At 40.1% G+C, this 19,885-nt stretch overlaps 1 protein-coding gene across 1 annotated transcript; it reads right to left on the minus strand.

The window, feature by feature from the left end:
* Nucleotides 1–8,573: 8,573 nt before the first annotated feature.
* LOC124276857 lies at nt 8,574–11,559 on the minus strand. The gene is made up of 2 exons (XM_046712515.1): nt 10,954–11,559; nt 8,574–10,115 (listed from the first exon to the last, which is right to left on the minus strand). Exons 1-2 carry the CDS (start codon nt 11,130–11,132, stop codon nt 9,140–9,142), a joined length of 1,155 nt encoding a protein of 384 aa, XP_046568471.1. The 5' UTR covers nt 11,133–11,559; the 3' UTR covers nt 8,574–9,139.
* Between the last annotated feature and the right edge of the window lie 8,326 nt (nt 11,560–19,885).

Genomic DNA, 19,885 nt, shown 5'->3' on the forward strand with positions numbered 1-19,885 from the left:
AGTGTCTTGTCAGAAGTATCTTCTTTACTGTTGACACGAATCGATAATGGATGCAAGTAAACGTTACACGTAATAAAGACAGACACAAATGGATTCTACTTTTCATTGAACTACACTTCGGCCCTGTTTTCATCGATGCCACATCTGCTGAATTGCCACTTAAAGATCTCTACATATGTACTTTAAACATCGTGCATATCACAAATATGCACCTCCAACTACACTGAACAGAGGACACGGCCCCGGGCTAGTGAGCACATAACACCATGCGCCAACATACATCGCTCATGTTCCGCTTGTTTGGGTCAGTGTATATGCCCCCTGGGAGACCCACCTTGTGCCCAGGAGTAATATAATAGGATAGCTGTTACCTAATAGTAATTACCTAGGGTAATCTGCGCGCATGTTTCCAAATACAAATCAACACTGCCTGGAAGAAACATATCTGCTGTTACGTCTCCAGGTGTAACTTGACCCAGACTCAAACAATATCTACAAGTTGTATTGCTCCACGTGTAACTGTTTATATAATATAACGCGTTATATTTGGTACACTTTCTAAGTAAACCCCTGACGATTATGTTGCCCGACTCTCACAGCGTGTGTTCGAATCCCGCATGGGACTCAGTCCAACATAGTACCAGAATCTGTACTTTACTGGTTGGTAGCTCTTACATATGAACCCTTAGTACCTCTGTAGGTAATGGAATGACCCATATAAAACTACAAAAAAAAGAACTTTTAACAAGCAGATTTTATTTATTTATATAATAAGTACAAATATATAAAACATTCCTTTAGTACTTCTGATTTTACATCAGGGAAAATCTTGACTTTTCTCTTATTGTAGACCATACAATCAGTCAGTTTCACTACCTAGATCTTTGGTGGATACTGATATCCAGCAGCGTCCAGGAACTCCAGAGAAGTTTTCTGGCCGGCTTGATGTTGGCCCCCGAGTCTGTCGAGTCACAATACACCCGTTTCCTCGGGCGTACAGCAGCTCCAAAATCCATCTGTGTCATCTTTGCTGACTCGGATTTCTCGATCCCCAGGATTACATCTATGAACCCGAAGATCTTGGGGTGGTTGTGAGGCAGGGTCTTGTTCATTCGGTAATGGTACCCCTCCAGAGTGTTGTTTCATGACGCACAACCAGTGAATACGGTGTTCCTTTGTTGAGTATTTTTGTTGTGAAGATGACCTTAAAGCAAAACTTGTCGTGTACCTCACCTTGATGTCACATACTCTACTTCCAGTAAACCTGCCATAATGACGAGTAAGTGACGATTCTCCGATCTTAGGTCAATATATATGTAGTTATTCTCAAACAATCTACAACATTAGTAAAGTTTAAATAGAGTATTTCCTTAAATCTGCATAATACAATGTAGCTTAAATCAAATCGGAAATGGAATTATATTCCTACCCTGCTTTCAAAACAATGCTAAGAACATTTTCAAAACAATCCATATGTAGATTTGACTTATTGACTTATGTTTGACTATCAGTTGGATCTCACACAGGAAAAGAGGGCGAGTATATTGTATCGTAGAGAGCATGATCCTTGTCTTAATTAATTGGGTCACAGCAGTTACTCTCAAAGCAATACCGCAGTAGTTACTGTCAACGGCAATGCCACAGCAGTTACTCTCAAAGCAATACCGCAGCAGTGTACTCTCAAAGCAATACCACAGTAGTTACTGTCAACGGCAATGCCACAGCAGTTACTCTCAAAGCAATGCCACAGTAGGTACTGTCAACGGCAATGTCACAGTAGTTACTGTCAACAGCAATGTCACAGCAGTTACTCTCAAAGCAATACCACGGTAGTTACTGTCAACGGCAATGTCACAGCAGTTACTCTCAAAGCAATACCACAGTAGTTACTGTCAACGGCAATGCCACAGCAGTTACTCTCAAAGCAATACCGCAGTAGTTACTGTCAACGGCAATGCCACAGCAGTTACTCTCAAAGCAATACCACAGTAGTTACTGTCAACGGCAATGCCACAGCAGTTACTCTCAAAGCAATACCACAGTAGTTACTGTCAACGGCAATGCTACAGTAGTTACTGTCAACAGCTATACCAAGGTAGTTACTTTAACTGCATTACCCACAAGTTACTCTCAACTTCATTGCTCGTCCTCAATTTAATTGTAAATCTCAACTGTATTACTCTCAACTTGAGCCACACCAGTAGATGTTCACATTACCCTAGTAGTTACTTTTACTAGCTTTACTCAAACTGTTACTCTCAGATGGTTACTTGTATTTTTAATAACCAAATGCATCACATTACTCAAGTAGCTACCTAACATATATATCTCAATGTATTGCTCAGAAATTCACTCGCAAATGAATACCTCCAGTATTTACTTTCAAAAGCATTGTCCATGTACCTATTCTTAGCTGCATTACTCAAGTCTTTAGTTAAATAGTTACTCTCAACTGTAGTACTACAATTGCCATTACTCCATTAATTAGTCTCAATTGCATTATCCCAGTATTCATCCCATTACTGAAGTAGTTACTTTCAACTGTAAACACTCTGAACATTACTCTCAATCATATTATCCAAGTAGTTGCCTTTACCCGTATTACTTCAAGTATTCACTCGCTTTTCTTTACAATAGTTACTGACAATATTACTGCAGTTTTTACCTAAATAGTAAACAAGCAACTGTATTACTATGACAATATTTACTCGTTTTTACCTAAATAGTAAACAAGCAACTGTATTACTATGACAATATTTACTCATTTTACCTAAATAGTAAACAAGCAACTGTATTACTATGACAATATTACTCCAGTTTTTACCTAAATAGTAAACAAGCAACTGTATTACTGTGAGAATCACGCTCAACTGCATCACCAAAGTAGTGACTCTAAACTGGATTACTCCAGATATCTTTCTCAGTGGCTCTCAACTGGATTACATGAGACAGTTACTTTCAACTGCATTTCGCAAGTAACATCTTCATATTCAGCAATCACATGTTTTTGGCATATGATTACACAGCTGAAAATGTAACTGGACTATTAAAAAAGTCTATGCAAACTACTAATGACACGCCAAAACCTGATAAATGGAAACAATCATGAAGGTCATTTACTTTCTGTTATATTCACTTTATGTCACTACATTAGGTTGGGTATACCAAAAGGTTTTTACAACTTCAACAAGAGTTTTCAACAGACCTACTTTTGTCAAAAGGAACACTGCAGCCAAATATCAAATCTAGTTTTAACTTGTGTGAAGATTTATTATTATATTACTAATATTTCACTCTTACAATATTTACATACATGTACAATAATAAGTGGCAGAAGGACTTTTTCTCACAACACACAAATTCCTGGCCTGTCGCTTCACATGACAAAAACATGACAAACACAAGACTGATTTAATAAATGTTATATTTTTTTTAATCATTTTATATGACAAAAACTAAAGAAAATATCACAGTTTGAGTGTTACGTTGAAATCTCCGCTCTAACTGAAAGTACAAAATCTTCATGAAAGCAACAACACACATGGTACACAAGCTATTTTCTATCATTCAACAATCATATTGATAAGTGAACTTGAACACTGATTTCTTTTCAACAGAAAATTACGTGACATAAATTGTTTGGAATTAGTAAGCCCTTCCTAACATGAATGAAATTTCCAGCACTATTTATTACCATAATTTATGACCCTGACAGTGACTAACAATCTATCAGTTTGATGCCCAGGGCCTAGTCAGAGATACATGCACTATCAGTTAAGATCCACTTTCACAATACTGATGGGTAGTTGCGCACGCACGCGCGCACGCACACACACACACACACACACTCACCCACACGCGCACGCACACACACACACACACACATTCAACCAAAAACTGACAAACTGTAAAATAAAAATAACATACATTCCTATGTTGGTTTGTTTTGTATAACAATAACTATTTTTGGTAGTTTCCTACCTGGTTTTGTGTTCTATCATCTGATGTTATATAAAAGAAAAACTTTTCTGCAGAGGACTGAACTAACATTCTGCCATCTTGGGAGATGCTGTAAACCACAGATATGGGCTGTTATTGTCTGGAGAAAATACCATTGATGTACCAGCAATATCTGTTTGCTTACTTGTGGTTGTCACACCCCAGCTATAGAACAGCAGCATGCCCCAAGAAGATTGGCTTTTTTATGCCAGTGAAGTGAGGGCTGCGGTACATGTCCTTGTCATGTGTATACACCAACAAACTCAGATTAAACACACTACACTGAAAACAGGAAATATTGTATGTACCGGTATGTTATGGTGGATCAATTTGTTCATTCATTTCTATCTGGTTCAGGGAAATGTATTTTGTACAAAGCTGATTACATCTTAACAGTCCTCAGACACAATAATATTTTGTACATGCCACGGATACAATTTGATGTATGGCAAGTGTAAAACAAGCTACTTTTATTATGTACTTTACTAAACAATACAGAAGAAAAACACCACCACTCAAGACCAAACATGTAATACTCAGATTCTAAATTGTGCATAAGCATCTTCTAAATATCAGCGCTGTAATATTACGGCATCAGGATGTGATATGAAGTCATTTGTTTTGAATGTTTATTTATTTTAACAATTACCCGTAGTCACAATGCACATAATATCCAAAACAATAGCTAACTGATATTTTAAAGTATCTATGTACAACAGATGAGATAATCAAACAAATGATCAAGATCTAAAATGAAAATTGCCCATATACTATTTGATTTTGGCATTTGACATTGGCAGATTGTTTATGTAAGTCCATTGATAAGTAAAGTCATGCAGAACAACAGCACTGGTTCCACTCCTGGGTCCACTGATCAGTAAAATGAAGCTGTCCAATGACAATGGTTTCATTACTGGGTCCACTGATCAGTAAAGTAATACAGTCCAATGACACTGGTTTCATTACTGAGTCCACTGATCAGTAAAGTGATGCAGTCCAATGACACTGGTTTCATTCCTGGGTCCACTGATCAGTAAAATAATGGAGTCCAATGACACTGGTTTCATTACTGGGTCCACTGATCAGTGAAGTCATGCAGTCCGAAGACACTGGTTTCATTCCCAGGTTCACTGATCAGTAAAGCGAAGCAATCCAACGACCCTGGTTTCATTCCCGGGTTCACTGATCAGTAAAGCGAAGCAATCCAACGACACTGGTTTCATTCCTGGGTCCACTGATAGTAAAGTGATGCAGTCCAACGACCCTGGTTTCATTACTGGGTCCACTGATCAGTAAAGTGATGCAGTCCAATGACACTGGTTTCATTACTGGGTCCACTGATCAGTAAAGTAATACAGTCCAATGACACTGGTTTCATTACTGAGTCCACTGATCAGTAAAGTGATGCAGTCCAATGACACTGGTTTCATTCCTGGGTCCACTGATCAGTAAAATAATGGAGTCCAATGACACTGGTTTCATTACTGGGTCCACTGATCAGTGAAGTCATGCAGTCCGAAGACACTGGTTTCATTCCCGGGTTCACTGATCAGTAAAGCGAAGCATTCCAACGACCCTGGTTTCATTCCCGGGTTCACTGATCAGTAAAGCGAAGCAATCCAACGACACTGGTTTCATTCCTGGGTCCACTGATAGTAAAGTGATGCAGTCCAACGACCCTGGTTTCATTACTGGGTCCACTGATCAGTAAAGTGATGCAGTCCAATGACACTGGTTTCATTACTGGGTCCACTGATCAGTAAAGTGATGCAGTCCAACGACACTCGTTTCATTCCCGGGTTCACTGATCAGTAAAGCGAAGCAATCCAACGACACTGGTTTCATTCCTGGGTCCACTGATCAGTAAAGTGATGCAGTCCAACGACACTCGTTTCATTCCTGGGTCCACTGATCAGTAAAGTAATGCAGTCCAACGACACTGGTTTCATTCCCGGGTTCACTGATCAGTAAAGCGAAGCAATCCAATGACACTGGTTTCATTACTGGGTCCACTGATCAGTAAAGTGATGCAGTCCAATGACACTGGTTTCATTCCCGGGTTCACTGATCAGTAAAGCGAAGCAATCCAACGACACTGGTTTCATTCCTGGGTCCACTGATCAGTAAAGCGAAGCAATCCAACGACACTGGTTTCATTCCTGGGTCCACTGATCAGTAAAGTGATGCAGTCCAACGACACTGGTTTCATTCCCGGGTTCACTGTTCAGTAAGTCATGCAGCACATCACTGGTTCAATTCCCAATAGCACAAAGTAAAGTCATACAGCATTGGTTCCACTGTTCAGTAAGTCATGCAGCACATCACTGGTTCAATTCCCAATAGCACAAAGTAAAGTCATACAGCATTGGTTCCACTGTTCAGTAAGTCATGCAGCACATCACTGGTTCAATTCCCAATAGCACTAAGTAAAGTCATACAGCATTGGTTCCACTGTTCAGTAAGCCATGCAGCACTGGTTCCACTGTTCAGTAAGTCATGCAGCACAACATCACTGGTTCCATTCCTAAGTCCACTGATCAGTGAACATGAACCTGTTGTTCTGCACAAAATCACATTCAAATGATGACAATACCACATGAGGTTAAAATACTAAAATTTGAAAAATAAAAGTGTGATAGTCAATTTAATATCTGGATAATGTAAAACACGGGGAAACTTCTGTCAGATCTGATGGCCAGTGACCATATAAATACTCATTGGTTTGACTCGGCAACATATGAACATTTAACAGTTAATTTCCAGAAACCAAGCTCACAGTTTAGCCTGGTCATGTAAACTTTGGCTATCTTATACCAATCAGATTGAAATCAATAAACCAATCTAACAATTTAGAGTTTGTGTGACCTACTTCATATCAAGTAAGTTGGTTGGTAAGAAACTAACCAGTCTTCTTTAAAGACAATCCATTAAACAATTTTGAAAAATATTATAGATTATGTTCCAGACCTGACCCCACCAAGACATATTGAAGGAAAAGTAAACTCAGCATACACACTTTGTACATTTTGACACTGAAGGGCAAACCTAATCACAAATGCTTGCTTGAAATTCAATTTGAAGAACAGAATTACCAAATAACAGACAGTGAGTGAGAGAGTGAGTATGGTTTTACAACTCTTTTAGCAATATTCCAGCAATATCACGGCAGGGGACACCAGAAATTGGCTTCACACATTGTGCCCATGTGGAGACTCGAACCCAGAGACTCTGGCATGATAAGCAAACTCTTTAACCACCGCCCCAAATACACCCATGACAACATAAAATGACAAATGAAATCTTATGCTGGAGCTAAAACAGGTCCTAGTTGCAGTGTAAGAAAGATAGCCCGTCCCAACGTCCGAGACGGGTGAATTTTGTGGAGGACGGGATAAAAAAATATCTAGTCCGTCCTCATGTCGGGTCAATATTAGCAAACCAATGACATATATATAATGATTATAACCTTTTTGAATATTTACTGCCGAAGGTGTTTTATTTATATTTGGAGGACAGGTTAGATTTTGGCAGGACTGGTAAAAAATTTGACCTGCCAGTCCTGTGGACAGGCGAGATTTTCTACATCTTTCCTACACTGCTAGTTGTTTCATGCACTGACTGCTTCCACCTTGGTTTATTCAATCTACTATTCGATTTCACTAACATTGTTTTTAACTTATGCTTTGATTTAGTGAACAAATGTGCTGATCCAGACGAATGCCAGTTACATTTCCCACTGAGATACAGTCTACAGACTCGGAGCAAACCATACCTTCTTTTATCTTCTTAGCTGTTGATGAGATCTGACTACTGAATAAAGCCAAGTACTACAAGGGGTACACCAAGTCAGTTGTAAGAGATAGTTATACCACAGTTTCATGGGAATAGGCCTGATAAGTTACTTAACATCTTAGGGTAAGTTATAGCATGATTTGGGGGAAATCTATTTCTGCTAGAAATACTATCAAATCATGACAGAGTTCATGAATGGATATTTTGCTGTGACCACTTAACACAATCAAAGATGTTCAGAAGCCAAAAATACCAAATACTGGAAATTGTGCTGGAGATAAAACAAACTTTCAATTTATACATTAACAGTTGAGATTGCTAGACTGATGAAAAATATTCCTCAAATATTGTATTACATAAATAGCGAAAGTATATACATATAATAATATACATGATAACTCGTTAGGAGATCTAAATTGCATTGGTCTAAGATGATTAAAACGAATCGCATTTCCAAAAATACTATCACTATTGGATATTCATTTCAATACTGGACATTCACTTCAATACTGTGATGGTGAAATTTATTGTTGGCGCTCCAGGAAAGCAATGTATTCAATACATCCCAGTCCACAAACAAACATTGATGAATTGCAAATCTAAAGTAGACACAGACACGTGACTGAAGTGGACTTAATTTCTCTGGAGTATTTGAAACACACTGCTAAACAAGTAATTTGCTTAGAACACAGCTGACCTACATTTTCTGACATAATAGTGCTAGAACCCACAGCTGTCCCAAAATTTGAAGGTGCAGTTTGTGACAAATATCAACGCCAAAAAACACAACATGTTTATTACATCCATTTTCACAATGATAAATCATGCAGTTTGGGCCAAAACAAGCTGGTGCATTGTTTCATATGGCTCATGTTTAAGTTTGTGAGATGCTGATGACAAAACGGTATATGATGGACTGAGAGATAATGCCATATTAGAATTCATTCAGCCAGGTCAACAGGCACTCTTTTTCCAGTGGATCTAAAAGGTGGCTTAAGCATCGAACAATAATAGGTGGATTAAGCATAGGACATGTATTTTGGTTGCACATGTCATTAGACAAAGAAGTTTACATGTCATTTGAGTTTTTGCAATCGTACTAATAAGGGTAAGATATGTAATCAACCCAGTACACAGCAGGTGATTACCACTGAAGCTAATGGCCCAATATCAAACAAAACAAATACTATCAGGCTTTGACATTTCTCAAAAGCATGTTTGTGCTTAGCTGGCTTGTACAATCCGTCATGCATTGTTGCGGACTACACTGCAATATATGACAACAATATTCTTTCTATCATAGCTCTCTTTAGAGGATTTGCAATGAATTTGAGCAAGTAAACTGAGATTAGTTTTCCATAAGGTCGTTGATCTCTCCTCTGATGGCAGACCGCTGATTCAGCAGGCGTCTAAGCTCTGACGCCACCTGCCCCAGTCTCCGGCCAAGTTCACGAACTTCCTGTAACTGCTCCTGACGATGCCGTTCACGTTCAGCATTAACATCAAAAACTTCTTGCTGTCGTTGTTCTAATTCAGTGCCAAATGTTGTCATCAAGGAATCAAGTCTTGACCGACTATCATGAAGGCGATCTCGAATCTGAGAGAGACTGTTACTGACTTGAGTCCGGGCTGAGGGCTGAATCAAGGTCCGTGTGGACACTTCGGAAGGCTGTACTGGATAACTTGGTGTTGAAATGTTTGAATTATGTACATTTGGCCTTGGGGAATCCTGTTGCAGCAAAGAAGGAAGAGTTGGTACTCTGCGTACAACCTGCTGAGGTGGTCTCGGGGTTGAAGGCGGTCTCGGTGTATGGACAATGCCATCTGAGGTGTCACGGCTCAGAAAACTGTCCCTACTCAATGTATTGTTGTTACTGTCACTCAGAGACCTAATGTTGTTTAAACCTCTATTCAGGCTGTTTGATGGAAGTGATGACCTTAAGTGTAGATGCCTGGTGGGGAACTGAAGACCTGTCCTGGAGATGGACTGGGTCCGTGGTGTATTCCTTCTCCTAAGCTGTGGCAACTCAGTATCAACATTCTCCACAGGACTCGGGTTGCTATTACTGTCATAATTTGTGTGTTTGTGACTCAGCAGGTACATCAGTTTCCCAGTCCAGCTGCATCCAGCCATACTGCATTTTACCTCTTTTGCTTTTATCTTGTTGTCCAACTCTGTGTCACGGGAATAGAAGCCATTCGTTCGACAAACTGGGCAGCGTGTTCTGTTGAGATGCACCCCACTTGTTGACCACACATAGATACAAGAATGACAGTACTTGTGCTTGTTGCTGCACAGCATGGTGTCCTTTAGAATCTGGTAACTGAAAAATTATATCATAAAGGTGTAAATACAAAACTGACTGGGACAAACATGCTGCTCATGCACATGGATAGATGTATCATGTATCAAATATGATCTAAGTTCTTTATTTTACAAGCTCACTCATGAAGATGAGGGTTAGAATTGATCTTCAGCAAGTTGACAGCAACCTATACTTGATGAAAGAGGCAATTTAAAGGAATCAAGTGGTCAGATTGGCTCACTTGGTTAATGTATGTCATTGTAGCCCAAATGCACAGATCGATGTTTAGGTCATTCACTGGATTGTCTGGTCATGACCTGATTTCTTAAAGACTGCCATTAAAGTAGCCTGAATATTGCAGAGTGTAGCGTAAACAAAAACAACAACCCAAAACAACTATCATTACAAGCTCAAGTAATACTGTTAAAAATGCCACAACACATTACTTGAAGTTTTCATAGTACATGTCATGTTCATGAAAGATAATTGTAAAATAATATTTGTACATTAATAAGAGCCATTAACATTTTAATTGTGCAATTTAAGGTGGACACAAATACATTCACAAACACTTTGCAGTCATACATCCCATCTCATGAATATATTTGAATAAAACGAAACGTGCGTGAACATTGAATTCATATTTTCTCCGTTCAGTCCAATATTTCACTGGTCTGTTTTGATTAATGCAAAAAGTAGACAGTTTTGACAAGAGAATTGTGCATTATGGCATAATCGAGTGGTCAGTTTTCAGAGACCTGGCAGCACATATGGTGAGATCAATAATAAGACACATACGATATTTGTATTGTTACACCAATGGCAATGACAACCATAAAACACTGTATCTACAAACCATATTGAACACTCGAATTCTTCTTTATCTTCCTCGGTCAGATTTATAAAGATGTCCTCGGGATACCCTCCTGCCTTGATTGGATGTGTAGACCGTTTGGGCCTCGGCATGGGAGGTGCAGCAAGGCTCAAAACTGCCTCTATTAACGCCAAGAAGCTGGACTCAGGAGGTGCCGCCATTCTGATTTTGTCGAAAGTTCACCCTGTCATTCACTGACCAAGTGCCACACGATCAAACATTAGAAATATGCCATTACGCTTCGTCCTCAAATACACAAAACGATCTCGGGGTCAAATGGATCTGGCTGAGTTCTTATCTTGAAACAATCAGCAAGTTCCGTGATTCATGAAATGTAACCAGCAACCCGAGAGACTCAGGCTAACCCAAGTTCCTGTCCGCTTGTTTTCTCGAGCTGACGTCCCGCCGACTTACTTCCATTCAACGCTGCACAGAAAAGTCTGTCTGTGCAATGTACATATATATATGTCAGCGTTCGTTTGTGCATAGTGACTGGGTTACACAATAGCGTCTACGGGTACATGTCTGGCTGACAGCCAGGTAACACCGCACCAAACTGATTCTCTGAAATCGAGTGAACACCAACCTATGCACCCATGACAAAATATCCATTACCCACTGATTTATTCATCGCGATTCGACATGGACACACAGCAATTAAAAGTTGTTTAACTTAGCATAGGTGTTAGTGTCATTTTTTACGGATTATTTATGACTTGACATCACTTATTGTTGATGTGATGGCGCTCATGTTTTCCTGCTACAGTCCTGTGTTACATGGGAAGCAAAAATACTTCACACCGAACAATTCACTACAGCGCCATCTCGATGTATCTTGTGCAAGGGCAGACAAGTCACATCACTTCAAATCTCCAGAAAGTACTGTACTGTATTGATTTGTAAACCGACGTTTGCTTTTGTTTAATCAAGACTGACTGTTCATATACGACACTGAACACGTGCTTTTGGTTTTCTTTCCCACATTTATTCGTATAAATTGAAGGGAAATGCAAGGAAATGCCTCAACAAAGCAGTCAAATATCTGTATTATGTATATTTACGATCTACATTCTTCCCCTTAAACCTTATCAACAGACGTATTTTAGTTTCAAATTCATTCGTTTCCTTATTTACACTTAACACAGTAAGTGTTTTACCACTGTGTCGCTATCTTCCTTACACCTTGACTGAATTTGATAATTATAATGTTTGTCCGTGACAATGACTATTACTATGAGCAATTATATAGGCTAACAATTAACTTCCTTGTTATACATATACATACGCTACTTCCAGACCTTTCATGAGGTGAATATGACATATACGTTTCATAGAGTGAATATATATATATATATATATATATATATATGAACATGTATACATATATGTGTGTGTAGCGTGGTTGTGGGTGTTGTAGCGTGGTTGTGGGTGTGGTCGTGTTGTCTGGTGTCGAAGTTGTGGCTGTGGTCGTGTTGTCTGGTGTCGAGGTTGTGGGTGTTGTCTGGTGTCGAGGTTGTGGCTGTGGTCGTGTTGTCTGGTGTCGAGGTTGTGGCTGTGGTCGTGTTGTCTAGTGTCGAGGTTGTGGGTGTGGTCGTGTTGTCTGGTGTCGAGGTTGTGGGTGTGGTCGTGTTGTCTAGTGTCGAGGTTGTGGCTGTGGTCGTGTTGTCTGGTGTCGAGGTTGTGGGTGTGATCGTGTTGTCTGGTGTCGAGGTTGTGGCTGTGGTCGTGTTGTCTGGTGTCGAGGTTGTGGCTGTGGTCGTGTTGTCTGGTGTCGAGGTTGTGGGTGTGGTCGTGTTGTCTGGTGTCGAGGTTGTGGGTGTGGTCGTGTTGTCTGGTGTCGAGGTTGTGGGTGTGGTCGTGTTGTCTGGTGTCGAGGTTGTGGGTCGTGTTGTCTGGTGTCGAAGTTGTGGGTCGTGTTGTCTGGTGTCGAGGTTGTGGGTGTGGTCGTGTTGTCTGGTGTCGAGGTTGTGGGTCGTGTTGTCTGGTGTCGAAGTTGTGCGTGTGCTTTTGGTGCATAATTAAGACTACTATAAGGCTTCTTCTTATTGGACGTTGGTGAATGGACCCACTACGTCTTGACAATGGTGCCTTGAATAGTAAAATACAGTGTATGATATTTTTACAAAAGATTCATTACCGATGAAGGATTCACCTTCCTTCCCTTATGGAGGTAGGGGCTTGGACAGGCAGAGTTTTGTAGTGGACAGCACCTAGGAAGCACACTTGAATTCGTAGTTTTACAGATAGCTTATTGATTTTGACAGCTGCTCAAGTATAGGGTGATTTGGTGTTGATTGGTTTGAGCTTGTCCAAGGTAGTGTCATTGATTTCTTGGCTATGACGGAAGGTCTCTAAGGTTTTCTCGTGTAGCCGTTGTAGTTTGGAAGTTGTATCTTTGTGGATGTTTGCAGCATACTTTGTTCAAAGATCTATTGTACGAGGTGATTCAAAGATCTATTGTACGATGTGATTCAAAGATCTATTGTTCGAGGTGATTCAAAGATCTATTGTACGAGGTGATTCAAAGATCTGTTGTACGAGGTGATTGAAAGATGTATTGTACGAGGTGATTGAAAGATCTATTGTACGAGGTGATTCAAAGATATATTGTACGAGGTGATTCAAAGATCTATTGTACAAGGTGATTCAAAGATCTATTGTACGAGGTGATTCAAAGATCTGTTGTACGAGGTGATTCAAAGATCTATTGTACGAGGTGATTCAAAGATCTATTGTACGAGGTGATTCAAAGATCTATTGTACGAGGTGATTCAATTCAGGTCTGTCAATGCACGGCCTTTAGCGGTACGAAATACAGTTCTTTTAACAACAGGGATATGTTTGCGGATTTGGGATATGGCATAGCTGCATTACTGGAGAGGGAATTTCAGTCTCAAGCCATGGAGGGTGAGATTGTTGTATCAGCATCGAATTATGTACGAGAGATGGTTGTTAGTACAGAGATATAGTATTCCAAGATATTATTGAGAAAGTTAATTGTTGTAGGATGGGTGTTGTTTCGGCAAATATCTAATACATGTATATAAACTATAGTATTACTTAATGAATATGCTGAGATATGATTTTCTTACAGTCTAAGTGTCTTTCGAGGACTTTCTGAGACCACCTTGCCCTGCAATACACGACTTCAAATGCGCCTAGGCACACTACTGCAGTACTGATGAAAATCGTGACAGCATATCACGACCACTTCTTTCGTCATATCCTCAATACTTCTAAGTCCTTTTTGGTTTATTCTGTCCTTCATTGGTCCCAACCAACACAATCTCAATAGGGTTAAGATCGGGGATGTTCAGCTGGGCCAGCTTAAAACTTGAACATTTTCGTGGTGGTCTCAGAAAGTACTGGAAAGACACTTAGACAGTAAGAGAATCATATCTCAACATATTTATTTCGGTAAAACTTCTATAGTTTATATACATGTCTTAGATATTTGCCGAAACAACTTTGTCAATAATATCTGGGAATATTGTAAGCCACATATTAGCACTAAACATGCTCCATGCAATCCACGAAAACGCCGTAGTCACAGATACACGTAAATTTAGTACAAATACATACTGAGCTACATCAATCATACAATTGTGTACCAAGATATATGTAAACCATAAAGTGTGGTCCATACCCTCCCAGTAATAAAACCATCGCTACTAATGGGTAAATTACGTGTATATTAGATAACAGGAGAGTTACAGAGGACAGGATGGTATGAAGCTGAGGGGTGTGAAAGTGTGTGGAACATCAAGGGTCACCGCATGGCTTCTGCATACATCTACTGTCAAACTGACCTCATTTTCTCTGTATGTGCCTTAAAAGAGAATACTAGAAAATTGCAATAGCTGACTGGATTAAAGATAAAGTCATCAGAAACATGTACCCTATTTTTAAAGCAAATGTTTTATTATCTATATTTAATTGTGAAAACTCTTTGGGCTATCTCAGCTTCGACCATTATGCATATTCCACTGACAAGCCCTTGACATTTTACACTCGTGACGTCAAATGTTATGATATGTATGGTGTCCGGCTAAAAAGGACGAAAATTCATGAGTGGGCGAAGTCCTGTGTAGGTTCGAGGGCACTACAATCGTTCCGGTAAAAGAAACGCTCGCAAACTGGCTAAAGGGAGATAACCGTTGCATTACAAACCGCATATAGTGTATTCGCGGATGATTTTTCGCGAGGAGGAATTCCAGTAAACTGTGAGAATTGTATTGTATCAAGGCTGTTCATGTGGGATCGCAGTACGGCAGGAATGACTTACATGTGGCTGACCACGCAATACACCATTTGTTGCCAATTCGGAACAAGACGGACCAGGTAAATGCTTCACATTCGCGTTAAAATGCAAATTATAGTGTATTGAATTGCAAATATTGTATTAATGTCGTCACCAACCTAAAAGCTTATAGTCTTTTTCACATCCATGATTTTGCAAAACACTTATCTTTTGACATCCCTTAAACAGTCTCCTGAAACGGATGAATTTGTCATGTCAGTTGTAAACACGCCGAACGTCCACAACATGAGGTTCACAGCATAGCTGCATCCCTTGTTTCAGCTCAGACGTCAGTTGACAAAGAGTAGAGAGAAATAATATCTTCTAAATACATAGCGATAGATTTCAACTATTTACCGATATCCTGATGTAATCATTAATATAACTTTTAAAATGGAATCATACCTACTGACAATACATAACAGGGGAGATGTGCAGTTCAGAAAGGTGTGTGTCTGTGCCTGTGTGTGTGCGCGCATTTCATTTTCACGCATTTTCTGGAGAGTTTCAATGGTCATTTCAATTTAATAAACTTTCAGGACAAACAGGTGGCATTTAAATTTAATCAACTTTAAGGACAAAGGGGGGAGGGGGGTCTGCACCCCCACCTCTTGTGTTCAAAACTTTCGAGGTACATTCGAAGTTGAAAAATACCGAACACCACTTGAAGTGCATTTCTCACTGCATGCTAAGTATTCTGAACGGATTCGAGGGAGAATCGAAAAGGCAAGCAACTTCAAATCCTGCAAGAATGTCCCGAATGCGCCTCGAATGTACTTCGATTGCTGGTTGAATTTAGGTGGAATATTCTTCAGACGTATCGGAATATTTCGATTGCACTTGGAACACAGCTCGAATGTACATCGAATACACCTCGAATAGTCAGAACGTCCCGAATGCTCTTCAAATGAGCCCTGACATCATCAGAACACCACCGAATCACATAAAAACGTAGCCACCTGTCACTGAAACTTCAGATATCATTCACATCTTCAAACTGCGCAAGTTGTCTCCAGCCTCCTAGCACCACGTTGCTCATCTTCCCCATCCACCATACCATTGTGGAGATTAGGATAACGAGTCCTCATCAAGTTGTGCAGGCAAACACAGCATTCAATGATGTCCTTCACAACGGAAGGCCTTGACAGCGTGGTGGTGAGGAGGATTTGCCAACTCTGGGCCATGATTCAAAATGCATATTCTACTACCCGTCGGTCCCTGCTGACCCTGTAGTTGTAGATTCTCCCGTTTCTCTGTAGAGTCCTATGTTTCTGAATACCTCTTCAGTGGTAGCCCATTCTTCTGGAGTGGTAGGGCAGATGATAACCTCATCCTTGTATTCCTCCACAATGACCTTACATACTTCTGGGATGATGAGGCTGATTGTGTTCCTTGCCACGCGGAAGCTGTACATGATGCTGGGGTACCTATCACCTGAAGCCAGGAACCTCAATGTGATGGCCAGCTTCAAGCCTGGAGGTAGCGCCTTTCTCATATATGTATCCTGCTTCTGTATTCTTGGTCCCACTTTCTGCACCAACTCATCAAACATGACAGGCTCCATCCTAAGGTAGTTGAAGAATGACTGCGTGTCCTCAACTCTGAGCTCCTCCAGCAGTCTTGTGTAATGTCCATACAGCCTCCTCCTTTCCTCTGTCAGCCATGGTCTGGTCTGGAATCTTCTCCTGGTCTCCTCCAGCAATCTGGAGCAACGCAACATGGTCCAGCTGGTCCATACTCTATGGGAGTTAGGCAGTGACTGATGAATTGTCCAGATTCAACAGGTTTTTTAAATCCCATCGTGGAACATTCTGGAAGCATTCTTGATGGATTTCGGACATTCGTGTTGCATTCTAAGTGCATTTGAAGGACATTTGAAATATTCGAGCTGCATTCTGTTTTAATTCTTTAACATTTGATCATTCCAAGGGGGGTTCTGAATGCATCCTATGTAAATTCGTACAGCATTCGAGGTACGTTCCAACTGAAATTCGAGTGCTATTCATGCAGCAATCGAACCGGAAACGCACAGCAGTCGAAATTCATTTTAAGTAGTCTTAGTGTGTTCTAACGGCATTCTAATTATTCCTACTGTATTCCGATTCATTCGAGCTGCATTCGTTGATCTATATAGTTAGTACATTTGGAATGAGTAAGAATCATTCGAGGCGGGTTCGAAGTGCGCTCCAAGTATTCCAACAGCATTCTTACAAAGCTTGAATTTTTTTTGACATTCTCTCCCGAATGCGGTTCTAATTTTGGAAAACAAATTCTGGCTAATTCTCCTTGATTCCAGTCAATTCGAAAAAAGTGTGAAGGACCCTTAACTAACGGGATCGGGTGGTCAGACTTGCTGACTTGGTTGACCCATGTCATCGGTTCCCAAATGTTATGGAATCCCAATTGCGTAGATCGATGCTTATGCTGTTGATCACTGAATTGTCTGGTACACAGTTTTACCCTGAACTATTCAGGGCTAAACCGTACTTTATTACACTAAACATGGGGGTAGAGCCAACTGTATTTCCCAAATAGGGTAAATTAGTCACTTCAGTAGATCGCTTTATTGCTCACTTTACAACACCAACATCAAAACACCATAAGTATGTCAGTTGTTATAGTGGTACAGGTATAGTGGTTACATCAGTGTATCGTCGAGTGTTGGTTCCGTTTATGGATGTATTGGTTACTTCAATGTATCAGTTTACATGCTACTCCATCTAAATGTCTATCGGTTACATTAGGATGTCGGTAAAAGGTTAGGTCTGTTTTTCAGCATCTGTTACTTCAGTACCTTGGTACATTAGTTACTATATTATATCGGCATATCTGTTACATCAGTCTATCTGTTACTCCATTATAATAAGACAACATATATGGCGCCGTACTCCACGCCGCACTGACATCGACATTGGTCTGGTAACCCAGGCTGGCGTGAGGCGCTTGAAGGTAAATTACACATCCCACCGGGTACCCATTCACTACTGGGTAAACAGAGGAAATTTTGAACAAAGTCACATATGTCAGGTGCACTTCGTTGCTGGGCAGGAATGTTGTCCAATACACCCTCTGGGGTCAAGCTGCCAAACACGGTCACCCATTCAAGGACTCTCATGTGACCAACATTGCTGAACTTCAACTGGTTTGTAACCTGACCCCGTTGCTCAAAGCGATCGTAGCGCTACGACTGTCGTAAGTCTATGTTAAAGTATGGGAGTTACGATCGTCTCAGGGTTACGATCGCTTCTAGGATCGGGGCCCAGGGCTCTATGTACAAAACCACACACCACCACCTACTGGTGTATACATGTTACTTCAGTATCCCCTTGGATTTTATCGCCAAAAAAATAAATAGAAAGAAAATGGTAAAAAAATATATTCAAGCTTCAAACCGTTGAAAAGGGTCATTGTCTGCATCGAAACATATTCACGCAGGTTCATGGTTTTAATGTACAAAACAATATCAAGTCTCCAGACAAAATCCTTGACAAGTCAGAGTGTACTGACATGTAGTGTTGTGTTGGACTGCCTTCTTATGTTGTGTAGTTTCAGAACATACTTCCTTCATATGTTCTGTAGTTTCATAACTGCTATTCTGTTCGTAGTGTTGTGTCAAATCGTCGAGCTGTGTAACAAGGGTTAGTCATAAACGGGCTCTTAAACTGGCCCACTGTTGAAATATATTGGTTTACAGTTTGTCATCTAATGTTGAAACATACACGCATGAAAGAATCTTTTCTATAACGTTGAATATATGTGTAGTTCTACACCATCCTGCATGTGGTTTAATTACACTCACTTTCTAAACTATCCTCCCGTTGAAAACTACTGGCTTCTTAAACTGTGGTTGATATAAATCATTCTGTATGGTCGTCAAGATCGTTGAGAATCAGGCAAAACAGTTTCATGCTTAACGTAACGTAGAAGCATTGTGTCAATTTATCTGAAAGTAAAGCTTGCCTTTGTGGTGCTCTGGTGGAAGATGCCAATCATTTCTTTTTAAAATGTCCAAAGTATATCAGCTGCAGGTCTGATTTGATACAAGGCTTTGAAATCCTAAAAGTTAATTTAGACATTAACACCATTCTGTACGGCAGCCTTAGTCTGCCACAAACTGTAAGTGAAAATATTTTTAGTCAAGTCCATAAATTCATTGTACATAGTAAGTGTTTCAATTAATGTGTAATATGTCTTGCCTCTGTTCATTGTCCATTACATGTATTTTTTCCATGTAAATGTCGGGAGCGGGCTTCAATAAGCTGAATAACTTGTGCCCAGTCCCCTTCAAAACTGAATAAAATATGTTCAAACAAACAAAAACATTGGCTGAAAGTCATTTAATTATGCTTCCCTACGTTTGATTGATGGAGTGAGATTTACTAGTGTATATTTTTTAGGTGAAAGGCTTTTTTTGTGATTTCGTTTCTACAGCGATGTAGTTTATCGTTGCTGTTCGAATGATTTTCTCTTTGTGCTATGATATTACATAGCCACCAGTAACTTTCTTTGTTAACATGATAACTTACGCGCTGCGTGTTTATCAGAGCATTGATGCACCTGTAACGCGTTGCCATAGAGAAACGTCAAACACTCTCCTGTTTCCTGGTGTTGACT

The sequence above is a fragment of the Haliotis rubra genome, unplaced genomic scaffold, assembly GCF_003918875.1.
Source record: "Haliotis rubra isolate DU_JTF1 unplaced genomic scaffold, ASM391887v1 Scf214, whole genome shotgun sequence".
Taxonomy (NCBI): Eukaryota; Metazoa; Mollusca; class Gastropoda; order Lepetellida; family Haliotidae; genus Haliotis; species Haliotis rubra.

What these genes read in the sequence shown, in the direction of transcription:
- LOC124276857 (XM_046712515.1), bottom strand. Translation starts at nt 11,132, where the DNA reads ATGGCGGCACCTCCTGAGTCCAGCTTCTTGGCGTTAATAGAGGCAGTT. An exon ending in GAATTCGAGTGTTCAATATG is followed by an intron (nt 10,116 to 10,953) that starts GTTTGTAGATAC and finishes ATAATTTTTCAG; the next exon opens with TTACCAGATTCTAAAGGACA.